Here is a 13412-nt window from a genome sequence, read left to right as displayed (position 1 = left end):
CCCCTACAATCCGGGCGTGGGTCCCATAATTCCACCCTTCTGATGCTGACTATCGTAGCATTCATCACCATGCAAACACGTGTGCTCTAAATATCTCAATCTACGGGATCTGTTAACTCGAATTTGCTCAACACGATTACAGGTTTCTGGGCTTAATTGTCCCTCGTTTTCGCTTTTTAAATTTAAATTTTTATTTACAGGAACTGCATCTTTTGCTGTATCGTGCAGGTGGCGGTCAAAGATGGTGAAAGTAGGAACCCATTTAGCTTGGAACTCAAGATTCAATTTTTGGAGGGATTTCTAAGATGTTCCATACGTAGAATTTTGATCTTGAATCTGAAATGACTACAAGTGGGCCAGTGTCGCAGGTTTTGGGAAAAGATGATTATTTATTTTTCTCCATTACCCGGTCGCTTGCCATCCTTGAATTCAATTCGGTTGATGGTGAAGAAATAAATATGAATTAATATTTCTTGGACACATCTTTTCTTTTGACTTTTAATAATAAAATATCATTTCTTGGATAAAGTTACATTCTTTATTGATAGTGGCCGGGTTTGTAGGTTATCCATACTGCTTTCATTTCATGGTGTATATATTTGTCCTTCGGTTATGGTTCTTAAACAGAGAGCCGATAGAGACCCTGCTGATTTAGGCAGTTAATTCATTGTCAGTGCAGTTTCCAGGCTTCTTCGTAAGTACTCTAGCTGAAGACCTCAGTTTTGCAAATCTTTTTTTCCCTCCTGCGTCAATCTGGTTTCGTTGCTTGTCGTTTATAGCAATTTTGTCAGATATCTTGACCATTTTAGTCTGATTGATGTTATTTCTAAGTCCTTGTTGTTGGAAGAATATTTTATGGAATCATATGCTGTAGATTCTTGTTCGATATTGATAGTCAACAACATATGCAGTAATGAATCAGAATTTTATCATTGCGTCGATGCTTCATCTACAAATCTTTGTGGACTCGTATCTTTTGAGTTCCTTTGGCCTAACTTTAAGTGATCTTTGGAGTTCCTTATTACATAGCTTCAAGGGATTGTGTTTTTACTTGAGATTTTAGGATTCCTATGTTCTTGTGGAAGTACCTTAGTCAGGAATTTATTTGTTGGATTTTAGTTGTTTTGGTTCGTTACACACGGTTACAAATTTGGGCACTTATATTCTGTTTATTATCTTTCTGTGAACAATAAAATTGATATTTGACAGAGATACGTAGTGAGAATTAAGCTCGAAGGGGATGTTGTGTAGTGACAGATCATAATGTATCATTGTTCACGCATTTATCATATTGCCTCTGGTTGTAGAGTCGAAAGGGTTCCGTTCCACACACGAGTATAAACCTTCATATCACCCTTTGAATCTTGATAAGTTGCTGCTACTCATAAGGAATCTCATCATCCTATTTTGAGACAAAATCTTCACGTATCTAGAGTTTGTAACTTGATCTCGATCATCTCAACTGGTCCCCCCCATTTCATTCTGAAAGATTTTACAGCTTTCCTGGATTGATTTAACATCTTTTTTCAATGTATAATGAACCAGTCTTTATATTTATGTCTTTGATTTTTGAATTCTTTTCTTATATTTCTGCATGTGCTAATTTGGAACTTCGATCTCAGGTTGTACATAGGTCTCTCTGTGGTGCTGTGACGAGCAATATATTTCGGCATTTGATCTTTATTCCATTCTCACAATGGAGGACATCTTTGCCCGCCTTTTATACATAACCTCCTATATAAACCAAACATTAATTCAATTTATTGGTGAGGTTTTGCTTTTGCGTTCTCTCCCCTTGTATCTGTAAAATGTTTTTGTCTCCTGCAGAAGACATGTACCTAGTAGAATGGTGTCTATTTATCTTTTCAAACTATGTCATTGCAGAAGATATTATGTCAAGAGACGTGAGTAGATGGTTTGAAGATTCAGAGGTCATTTCTCATAGTCAGCATCTTTTATCTACTGTTTCCAGTGATACCAAATGTTCTTTTCTGGATCGTGCCTCTTGTTCAATGGATTGTAACTCTACCACAAGAGTTGGATTCCATGAAAGGGGCGACTCGGTGCCGGAGGATCGGCCATCCATAAATTCAAGATTGCAAATTGTAAATACCAGCAGCAGTTATGGGGGTGTCCGCTTCATATTTAAAGGGTAAACTTGTTTCCTTCCGGTTTCTTTGAGGTTTGGCAGTATAAGTTGTTGCAGCTACTGTTAAATTAGTGATTCATATACAAGTAGTTAATTAATAATCATAATATACAATATAGAATTAATGCCAAATCTATATACAAAATACATCTTATTATTTTCCATGATAAATTTTTCATGGTCACTCTTCTTAAACTACGACTTGTTTCTCTAGGTTGATTCTCCCTATTTATTTTTTTGAATGCGCTTGGAGGTTAGCAATGGAATCCTGGAGATTTTCCTGTAACCATATGAGACAAATGCAAGTTCGTGTCAATGGGTATAAGAATATGGCTTGTTTTTAAAAGAATTTCTTACATAGATAGGTGCATTTTTAATAGCATAATTTGAGTTTTTATTGTGTCTTCTAGCATTATATCTCGAGTGCTTAAAACTTTACGTGGATCATCTGATGATATTGGGTGGTTGCAATGTACTCCCGGCATGGCTCCTGTGGAGGATGGTTCAGTTAGATTCCAGGAACTTCTACAAGGCATTAGGTATTGAGTTTACAATTTCTTGCAAGTTTGGAACATTTATTATTTAGAGAAATATTATCACCATGTCAAGTCCCTAGGCTAGTTATTGTCATTATTCAAATCCTAGGTAAGTTACTGTCACTATCTTTCCCTTCCTTTGGCCCCAGATTATTTGTATCTGTACATGTTGCCTTTCATAGAGTTCTTATCATATTTTAGAGTAATTATGTGTTTATTTGAACCACCTATGGTGAGTAGAACTAATAGTCAATATATTGCTAGAAGATCCTAAGGACTAAAATCTTTCTCAATGAATCAAAGCATTTTCTTTGAGGATTTGGAGAATAAGGGTGAAGAAACAAACTTAGAGATGTCCCGGAATGCATAATCCAAGAAGACTGATGAAAGCACATTATCTACTGTAGAGATCTGAAAAATACTTTAGCTTCTTAGGTTTAACAATGAAATTCCACAGTTTAGCCATCTTTTGCAATTTGAATTTCTATGTTCCTTTAACGTGCTTTCCTAATGTCCTTTGTAGGAGCGGGCTGCACAAACTACCCGATTCTTTTGTTTACCTGCTGATTCCAGGTTCAACAAGTTTCTTTGGCTTTGCATGGCGAGTTTTTTTTTTATAAGCAATGCGGTGTTTTTATCATTTTCTGATACATCATGTTCTGTGTATATTTGTTTAGGTCTCTTCAGCAATCACGGTCCTTTATATTTTGTCAGCACCAAAAGGTTTTTCTCAAAGATGGGTCTAGCTTGCCACATTGCTAAGATTCACAGTGAAGTATGAATTTCATTATTTCATAATTTCCAAAACTAACCTGTTTTGGCAATTTTTTTTTCCTTTGCATACGTTTCTTAGTATTGATGAACTAGATCATTACATTTTCTCTAAAATATTGATGCCTTATGATATGAAGGCATCGGTCGAACATAACGCGTGGGAATTAAAGCAGTATATAGAGGAGCTATACTGGGGGTCGGGTAAACGGGTGTTATTGCTTGGCCACAGCAAGGGTGGAGTTGATGCTGCAGCCGCGTTATCTATATATTCGCGAGAATTGAGAAATAAAGTCGCAGGTTTGGCACTAGTGCAGAGTCCTTATGGTGGAACACCTATAGCGTCTGATATTCTTCGTGAAGGCCAGATCGCTGATGTGGAAACCCGGAGGATCATGGAGTTTTTGATATGCAAATTGATTAAGGTAACGTATCACCCCATTCCCATTATTGTAAGTCATAAACCTGGTGTATCCATCAAGAAATAAGGTTTGTTATTTTAAAAGTTCTTTCAGTGTGAAATTGAGGCATCGTTTTGTATAATGTTGAAGTCAAATAAAATATCATGCTATTAGATTTGATTATGTTATAATATCATATTTTTAAATGATATTTATTCTTGTGATATATCTGTAGAAAGTTTTTGTACCATTACATTATTTTCCGCTTGAGATATCATTATTTGTTTTTTTGAAACAATTATATACCTGAATTTACATTTTCCATGTCAAGGGTGATATTCGGGCCTTGGAGGATCTTACGTACGAAAAGCGAAAAGAATTCATCAGAAACCATAAACTTCCCAATAACATTCCTCTCATTTCCTTCCACTCTGAGGCAAGTGTAGCACCGGGCGTCATTGCGACCATGTCACACATTGCCCACGCAGAACTCCCCTGGTTTCCTCGATTTGGGATGGAGGATGCAGAAAATGCAGCCATAGCAGCACGAAGAGTGCCTGTAATAGTCCCTGTCTCTGCTGCCATGGCTCTTTGTGCCCTTCATCTACAACTAAGATACGGGGAGAAGAGCGATGGACTTGTAACGTGTCGAGATGCTGAAGTTCCCGGTTCAGTGGTTGTAAAACCAAGTCGTAAGTTCGACCATTCTTGGATGGTGTACTCTTCATGGACGAAGGATCCCATTGAGCCGGATTCTTGTGAAATGTGTGAAGCTCTGTTGACTATGTTAGTTGAACTTGGAACGAAGATTCAGAATTGAAGGTTAACCAGTGTCTGAAAATATTTGTGATTGATTACGTAGGTATCTGGGATTCTTTTGTTTGTGTTTTGCGAACTGCAGAAATTTCAAGTTGAATCGAGACAATATTTGTTTGAAAACAAGAAGCTGAAATGAATGTCTTAGTTACAAAGTATCATATCTGTCATTTTATTATTATCTAAGCCTGAGGATAGTTTTGGATATTTTTTGAGGATTAAATCTCGCCTTGAACTCAAAACCATCGAATGGAAGCTATGGATAAAATTGACCAACTGGATAATTTGTCTCATCTAAGGTGGAGTTCATTTTTTGTGGTGGACGATCCTTATTACATATTATTATTATTATCTCACTCTTTCACATGTCAGTCTATGTTATATCGAGTGTGTTTCTCTCCTTATTTCAATATCTAAAACTTTGGAGCTTGATTTTGAGATTAATTATTTTTAGCCCCAAAATTGAGTTATGTTTTCTCTTTGACCTTTTCATCTGAATAAGGATTCCAAGGGGTTTGTGGTATGGAAATTACTCTTTAAATGGAATAAATTTATCCACATAAGTTTTATAGTACTTTTTAACATAGTCTAATCAGGGCTCTAAGATACCCGTGAAGACGTTGAACAAGATCGAGGTGTGAAAATGGCTTTAAAGCTGAATTCGTCTTTCGCTTCATTTATCTGATCAAAGCTAGAAAAATGACAGTATATTGTGGTACGGAATTTTTTAAAACATGCATAAGTTCCTCTATTAATCTACAACTTCAATTTCTGTCGTGAACAAATAATTTTTTTTAAAGATATTTGAATACAAAGTGATGATTTAAGATTAGACAAAAACTTGTGTGAGACGGTTTCAAGATTTGTATTTTATGAGACAGATCTCTTATTTGGGTCATCAATGGAAAATTATTACTTTTTGTGCTAAAAGTATTACTTTTTATTCTGAATATCGGTAGGGTTGATCCGTCTAACAGATAAAGATTATTGAGATCGTCTCACATGAGACCTACTCTTAAGATTAAGTATATTTTATTTTTGGATAACGGGAGAATCTGAAGTAGATATTTTCGATGTCTGCTATGGTAACACAATATCATGCAAATTAGACAGATAAATTATACTGAATAACAAGTCTTCAATTCATTCGAGAAAATTTCGATAAGAAAAATCGAATTCCTAACAACTGAGTGTCGATCTGTGAACGCAATGTCACAAGAAAAATCGGGTCGGATAGTGGGGAAATGAAAATCCAAATGACCGACCCATAACCCGAATTCAGAAAACAATTTTTTTTTAAAAAAAAATCGGAAATGTAACCAGGCTGCTCTCTCCCTTGACAATTCACCTTACGCCGCATTCCTCTCCTGCTCACACCCCCTTTATCTCTTCGACCTTCACCATCCACTGCGGGGCTGCCGACGGGAGCTGCAAAGCTCATTGTCTTCCTGAAATTTTTTGTTGCTACAGTATTATCACCTCAGTTCCCCCTCTTTATCAGATAAAATTTGAATCGGTGATAAAAGAATCTGAAAGCTCGATTTCCCGTCGAGGCGTGAGGTTATATTTGAATTCATGTAATTTTTTTGTTTATTTATCTTTGTAAATTAATCTGGTGCAGATTTTTTTAATGCGTTTGTGGTTTTTTTTTTATTCTACCGTGTTTATTTTCTCAATGCCGTCGAGAAAAAATATTGGATTTTTGGATTGCAGTACTGTGATTTGTTTTAAAATTTTTACCTTTCATTTAATATTTACTTGGAATGACAAAGTTTCTGTACTGGTAAATCGGCTCTATTTGAGGTTGGCCATGCTAGTTTTATCCTTTTGTTCTTAAGTTTCTAGCTTTTGATGAAAAACTGTAATGATACGTACTTTTCTGTTACCTTGAAAACAACAAAATGTCGACTTTTTGTAGTCAACAATAGTAGAATGGCCCTTGAGGAGGATCTATGGTGGTTGACGCCAAATCAATATTAGAAGAATTGTAGTTAACTAAATCTGATCAAGTGCATGGGTTTGCTGGACATGGTTTGATTTCTGTCCATTTTTGGAAATCTAAACCCTACTTGATGTTCTTTTTTTACTCCTTAGTTAGCTTATAAGAATTTGGATTTGTGTTCATTATTAAGTTGAGAACAATCAAAATTATATCCCCCTGCTCTTTAGTTCTTGTAATTTTTAGCTATGCAATTTATCTGGCGTGTCACCACATCTGCATGCCCATCAGGTTCTCCTTGTGGAGTAAGCTAGATCCAACTCTACGATTTGAATATTGATTCACTGTTCAGTGAATTGTGAATTTGAATTAGCGTTTGCACGTGTATGCATGTGACTAGAATTTCGTACACTAGTTTCTCTGTGATGGCCTATAGCCGGAGAAGCATCGAGTAATTATGAAAAGGAAAAAGGAGGTTTTCTTCAGATAACTCAACTTGTTCACCATTAACATTTCTTCTACCTTAGAGATTCCAACTTTCATGTATGATTTATTGAAGTTCTTTGCAAGACCTGCGGTATTTTTGCATCAATTGGTGGATCAGGATTTAAGTTTGAGTTTCCAAATAATTTCGAATTTTCAATTTCTCTAACTTTTCAAGGATGTGAAAAAGCTTGGTTATTTCAAGAGATGAACTGAATCTGTTATTTTTGGATAAAGGTAACAGCAACAAATGGCTGTTGATGCTTTCAATGAAAAAAAAGCGTTGGATGATGTGGATGATGATGATGATCAGCCACTAGTATTTAAGAGGTCTAGCTCCTCTTCAAAACAAAACCAGGTGAACTCAGAAACGAAGAAATTATCATCTCAAAAGCATGATCAACGATTGGGGAGGCCGACATCTTGTCAACAATCTCGTAATGGTGAAAGTTCTACCATGCAAAAGGATAATCTGGTTCCTCCCTCTTTTAAGGCACCACCTATTAAGTCTCCTTTGGCAAGTCCAAAATCATCTAGTTCTTCTGCCAAGGAATCATCAGTCAAGTCTTATGCAGCGAATTCTAAAAGACCTATGCCGGTAACAGATAAGCCAAACCCTGATAAGAAACAAGTCAAAGAAGAGCAGCCATTGACCCAAGCTGCTGATGAAACCAATAATTCAGAGGATTCTGGAGATGATAAACCACTCAGTGCTAGGCTTCCTTCTAGCTCCTCAAAGAGCAACTCTAATCATGCCAAACAAGGGCCTAATACTTTAGCTTTGGTTCAAAAGAATAGTCTCCCGAAAAAGGAAGATTCAGATGATGAAAAGCCCTTGTCTACTAAGTTTCAAGTAAAGTCTGATGTTAGGGTATCCATTAGTAGGTCTATTAATTCTGATGTGAGGAAACCTATACTGACCAATGCTGAACACAATGGGTCTAGCTCAACAGATCACTCTCAAAAGAAACCTTCTCCTATTCTAAAGAAGCGAGCTCTGGATTCTGTGAAATTTGAATGTGGATCTTCTGAAAAAAAGCCTAGGATTTCTGATGCATCCATTGCAGTTCCTAGAGCTAAACCAAAGGTAGAGGATGATGATGATGATCATGTCCCCATATTACAGAGAATGAAGAATCAGAATTCTTCAGAAAAGAAATCATTATCTGCTAAAAAAGTCACTAAATCTGTATCTGCATCGGCAACAATGACGAACAAGAAATCAAAGAAGATCGTGAAAAACACAAAATATTCCATTTCGTCAAAGGTTCTTCCCAGCTCTGGTGAAGGACAAAAGTGGACTACTTTGGTCCATAATGGTGTGATTTTTCCACCTCCATACAAGCCTCACAGAATTAAGATGCTCTACAAGGGAAAACCTGTTGTCTTAACTCCAGAACAGGAAGAGGTTCCTCTGTCCTCTCTATCTGTTTGACAGCACATATAAACTCTGCACTGATATTAAATTTCTCTTTCTAATTATTTAAGCTAGTAATTTCTATCTCCCGCTTTATGTTAAATTATCGGAAATAGTGTCATTTCTAATCCTCCTCCTTTTCGCAGGTTGCAACAATGTTTGCGGTGATGCTGGATACTGAATACATGAACAAGCCTAAGTTCAAAGAGAATTTTATGACAGACTGGCGAAAGATACTGGGAAAAAATCACACTATTCAGAAGTTGGAAGATTGTGATTTTACTCCTATATATGAATGGCATCAAAAAGAAAAGGAGAAGAAGAAACAGATTAGCACTGAGGTAAGCAGTGTCCTTTTCGTATGATGAGCATGAATGCCATGGAAGCAGAAAAAAGCCTTTGCTTGCTTATGCTTGATAAACGCTTTGTACCGACAAAAATGGTTTTTTTACTTATACAGAATTCATTTCTGTTGCATACTATGGTGCTCCTGTGAACTGCCAAGTATGTAATCTATATTTTCATAAGGGGCATACTAATGTTCAAATTTCTTTTCCTTCTCAGGAGAAGAAAGCCTTAAAAGAGGAGAAATTGAACCAGGAGGAGAAGTATATGTGGGCAATCGTTGATGGAGTCAAAGAGAAGGTGTGATTTTGTCCTTGATCTATGTGCTGTGATTCTTTCCCACTTAATAGATGGGGGAAAAATGAATTTACTTCTTTGATTGTCTGAACTGTTGAAAGATTGAAATGGCATCACAATTTATGGAAGGCAAATGAACATCGAGGTGTAGCATTTTATTGTTTTAGTTGCATCTTGCTCTCATGTTCTGTTTATCTACGTTGAGAAGACAAAGATTATTACGCCTGATTTATCCTCATCCTTGTACATGATTTGCAAATTGTTATTTTGCATTTCATCGCTTTAATGTGGATTCTACACTTTCGTTTACACTGTTTCTGGGTTTCTGTGGTGCTTTGCCGCGTTATCATTTTCACTTTATGTTATGATGATGCGAAATTTTTATGTGCATTCCTTGCTTATATATGTCTCATGAAGCTGACAGCTACACCATTTCCAGGTTGGAAACTTCAGGGTTGAGCCACCTGGATTGTTTCGAGGCCGTGGCGAGCACCCTAAGGTGTATTAACATTTTCTCAGTAGCAGTAGAAAACATTGCGTCTTTATTAGAGTATTTAGCGGCACACAGGTTTTTACAGTTGAATACTGTTACTTTTCGACAGATGGGAAAGCTAAAAAAACGAATACAGCCAAGTGACATAATCATAAATATTGGGAAGGATGCTCCAATTCCCGCGTGTCCTATCCCTGGGGAAAGGTTCTGCTTTCTTAGTTGTTTTTTCCTTTTCTTTTCTTTTTTCTGAGACCAGGATGAATCTTCTTCTCTGAAAACCTTTAGGAATGATTGTATTTTCTGGTATCAATGTTATCTGGTCTTAAATAAAAGTTTACGTTGTCAATATGCAATATGACAGCTGGAAAGAAATAAGGCATGACAATACGGTGACCTGGTTAGCATATTGGAATGATCCAATAAACCAGAAAGAATTCAAATATGTGTTCCTAGCAGCTAGCAGCACCTTGAAAGGCCAGAGTGACAAAGAGAAATATGAGAAGGCTAGGCTTTTGAAGGTAATTGAAATGTATTCGGCTTATCGAAGATTTACTTTTTATTTGTGTTGGTGTGGAAATCTAATTGACTTGTTTCAAAATCTTTTGCTTTTGAATGAAGAACTATATTCAAGGTATTCAAGCAGCTTATACCAAAGATTTTTCTAGTAAGGATCTTACCAGGAAGCAGATAGCAGTTGCAACCTATCTTATTGACAAATTAGCTCTCAGGGCAGGCAATGAGAAGGTATGAGTAGAAAAGATTTATTATCATGTTAAACTTCTAGTTGTTTTAAATTTCTTGAGTTTGTTATCTTGATCATCAATGTGATTCAGGCTTGAAGAAATTATTTCTTCTTAAGGCACAATTGTTTTGTTCTTGAGTATTGGTTATAACAATTCCTTATGAGTTCTGTATCAAGTTTTATAATTTCCCTTGTCATCTTGTAGGATGATGATGAAGCTGATACAGTTGGTTGCTGCACATTGAAAGTAGAAAATGTAGAACCTGTGCCTCCAAATATCTTGAAGGTAAAGGGACTCTGTTTCTCAAATAATTGTCTTGGTCCGCTGTTTGTTGAGACACTTTGATAAAATTCACTGGTAAAATGGCTGCAGAGAGTGAACACCATTTCCTTTAGAAATGCATCGAGAAATGGTTTCTTTCCTTTTTTCCCTCTTGAAGCTGGATATTTACCCTGCAGCATGCTGCCATATCATCAAGATATTTGAAGTGATAACCTTCAGCATTTTCCTGTTTTTTTCACAGTTTGATTTCCTTGGTAAAGACTCTATAAGGTATCAAAATGAAGTAGTTGTTGAAACTGCTGTTTTCAAAGCAATCCAACAGTTTCGAAACGGTCAGTAAACGATCTTTTGCTTTGCATGTTTGTCATAGTTTGTTATAGGCTGTTCTTACCCATGGACGTGTTGTTTTCAGGGAAAAAGGGTAGTGAAGATCTTTTCGACAAGCTTGACACTAGCAAACTGAATGCTCATCTAAAGGAACTGATGCCCGGACTCACAGCCAAAGTATTTCGGACATACAATGCATCTATTACGTTAGATGATATGGTAAGATGTAACATAGGATTTCTGACCTGAAACTCGTGTTATATATGCTAATCATTGTACAATACTGCCTTTATTTACTCTTCATGTGATGAATATAACCATGAAAAAAAATGAAGCAACTTCTGCTCCTCAATCATGCAGCTGGGTTAGGAGTGAGTTAGGTTGAAGTGAGGACTCACGTAGGCTGTGGAAGTATCACTAAATGGAAATCGTGGCCAATGTCTCATATTGCAACCATTATGATTTAAAAGTTCTAAGGGAAAATAATAACTCTGCGGCATTTTGTGAGTAACTTTATTTCATGAATCATGCAAAAAGTTAATCATAGAGATATGCTGATGTTTTGTCAAACATCTAACTGTAGTTCTTTTCTAATGAAGGTGACTTTGTCACAAGCATAATTTTTCTATGTAATTCCTACACGATCTTAGGCTACTTACTCTACTAGTTCGATCATGTACTTTTTGATCTAATAGTATACTTTTGTGTTGCCATTAAATGGGGGTGCAACATAAACTTAACATCACACACCGGAATGTGCTAAAATAATAGCCAAGCAGGACCTTGCTCACTGTTAAATTATGGCATTCACTTGTGCAATTTAACTAAACAGTTCCCTTCAAATTTCATGCTACTACTTTTCTCTGAATGAATGCATAAGAGAAATCCTAGACAGCCACTCCTTTTCTCTTGTATTGTTGTACATTTTTTATCTGATTATATGTCTAAAATCTGCTGGTGCCTCTGAATGACAGTTGAGTAGGGAGATGAAAGGTGGAGAGGTTGCTGAAAAAGTAGTTGTTTATCAACATGCCAACAAGGAGGTAAAGGCTGTTGAATCTGATGATGGTATGCGTTTTTTCTATCTTTTTATTAGAACTGTTACTATTTGGCTTGTCATCCTGTAGGTTGCAATCATTTGTAATCATCAGCGTACTGTCTCAAAGTCCCACAGTGCCCAGATGTTACGTTTGGATGAAAAGATTGAAGAATTAAAGGTAATATCCTGGATATATTTCTCATACTGATTGGTTATGGCAGACAGTCGGATGTTGAATTGAGTATCGACTATTTTGGTGGGAGAAAAGGGTATTCACCTGCTTTTATCACGTTATACTTTCTGAAGCCATGTGGACTGGCTCAAGTGTTCAACTGTCTGAATGGTGTCTTGTTTTACCTTTTTTGTAATAGCGTCTTTATGTCATGTATCTGTATAATTATCTGCATGCATTATTTTAAACTTCTTTTAGGGTGCTGTGGAAGAACTAATGGAGGATTTGGCGAGGGCAAAGAAAGGGAAGTCCCCCCTGAAGAATGCTGATGGGAAACCTAAGCGGAATATGAACCCTAAAGCGTAATTATAATTCTTTTTATAATTTGAAGTTATACCCATTATTGAGAAGCATGTGGCTGATGATGGAATGTCCTGCAGATTAGAGAAAAAAATTGCTCAAACCGCTGCAAAGATTGAGAAAATGGAACGGGACAAGGAGACCAAAGAAGATCTGAAAACTATAGCTTTGGGCACGTCGAGAATCAACTACCTTGATCCTAGAATTACAGTTGCATGGTGTAAGCGCCATGAAGTTCCTATCGAGAAGGTAAGTCCTATTCCAGTCATAATCTTTTCAAGAATTTAATTTTTGCTTGCTTCTTAGATGGGCGTAAACTTGTGTTGATTTTCCCCTCTTTTGGGTTATCTTACTCTCTCAACGATGATGCTTTACTGCAGATTTTCAACAAGTCCCTTCTGGCGAAATTTGCATGGGCAATGGATGTGGATCCAGAATTCAGATTTTGATATTTTTGAGGCGCAATACATAATGTAAACAGATGAGAAGCAGAAGCAGAAAAGAGGTCATGAGAAATTTGACAAATTTATTGCAGTTTCTATTCATTTTCAGCAAAAAATGCTAATTGTATTAGATGATCTCAATGATATCGTGGGGTGATTTTTCCCCCATCTTTGAGTTAATGTGAGTACCTGAACGTTGTTTTCTTTTCTGTGACTCAAATTACTTTCTTTTTAAGATAATATTGGTAAATGAGTTTTAAGTGGCTCATATATCTAATCACACAATTCTGTCAGCAGTGTAATTCAGTTCATCTTGCATGGTTGTCGGAAAAGAACAAGGGCAAATTACATTTTTTATATAGATGGGTGTGCTTGTGAGTAGCTCAACGCTCGCTCATA

The 13412-nt window shown here is 36.5% G+C and overlaps 2 protein-coding genes across 12 annotated transcripts; both read left to right on the top strand.

Moving 5' to 3' along the window:
- Positions 1-4: 4 nt before the first annotated feature.
- On the top strand, positions 5-4831 carry LOC142551965 (uncharacterized). 9 transcript variants are annotated; one of them, XM_075661510.1, is made up of 11 exons: positions 149-368; positions 628-694; positions 1308-1438; positions 1623-1766; positions 1885-2152; positions 2364-2468; positions 2560-2688; positions 3209-3258; positions 3363-3460; positions 3597-3881; positions 4189-4831. In XM_075661510.1, exons 4-11 carry the CDS (start codon positions 1697-1699, stop codon positions 4675-4677), a joined length of 1494 nt encoding a protein of 497 aa, XP_075517625.1. In that variant the 5' UTR covers positions 149-368; positions 628-694; positions 1308-1438; positions 1623-1696; the 3' UTR covers positions 4678-4831. The 9 variants fall into 9 exon arrangements, with proteins under 9 accessions (XP_075517619.1, XP_075517625.1, XP_075517626.1 ...); XM_075661504.1 differs by adding an exon at positions 5-142 and having other exon boundaries at positions 229-1438; XM_075661511.1 differs by lacking the exon at positions 1308-1438.
- A 1160-nt stretch (positions 4832-5991) lies between these two features.
- Positions 5992-13275, top strand: LOC142551964 (DNA topoisomerase 1-like). 3 transcript variants are annotated; one of them, XM_075661500.1, is made up of 16 exons: positions 5992-6250; positions 7333-8503; positions 8659-8853; positions 9077-9157; positions 9594-9653; positions 9757-9851; positions 10009-10165; positions 10266-10391; positions 10595-10675; positions 10914-11004; positions 11085-11218; positions 11974-12042; positions 12127-12216; positions 12469-12572; positions 12651-12819; positions 12951-13275. In XM_075661500.1, the coding sequence occupies exons 2-16, from the start codon at positions 7346-7348 to the stop codon at positions 13017-13019; spliced, it is 2679 nt and encodes an 892-aa protein (XP_075517615.1). In that variant the 5' UTR covers positions 5992-6250; positions 7333-7345; the 3' UTR covers positions 13020-13275. The 3 variants fall into 3 exon arrangements, with proteins under 3 accessions (XP_075517615.1, XP_075517614.1, XP_075517616.1); XM_075661499.1 differs by having other exon boundaries at positions 5993-6233; XM_075661501.1 differs by lacking the exons at positions 5992-6250; positions 7333-8503 and having other exon boundaries at positions 9594-9678; positions 9733-9851.
- The last annotated feature ends 137 nt before the right edge of the window (positions 13276-13412 follow it).

Source organism: Primulina tabacum, chromosome 7, assembly GCF_025594145.1.
Source record: "Primulina tabacum isolate GXHZ01 chromosome 7, ASM2559414v2, whole genome shotgun sequence".
Lineage (NCBI taxonomy): Eukaryota > Viridiplantae > Streptophyta > Magnoliopsida > Lamiales > Gesneriaceae > Primulina > Primulina tabacum.
Note: the sequence above shows the minus strand (reverse complement) of the source record. Positions and strands in the feature narration are given on the sequence as shown.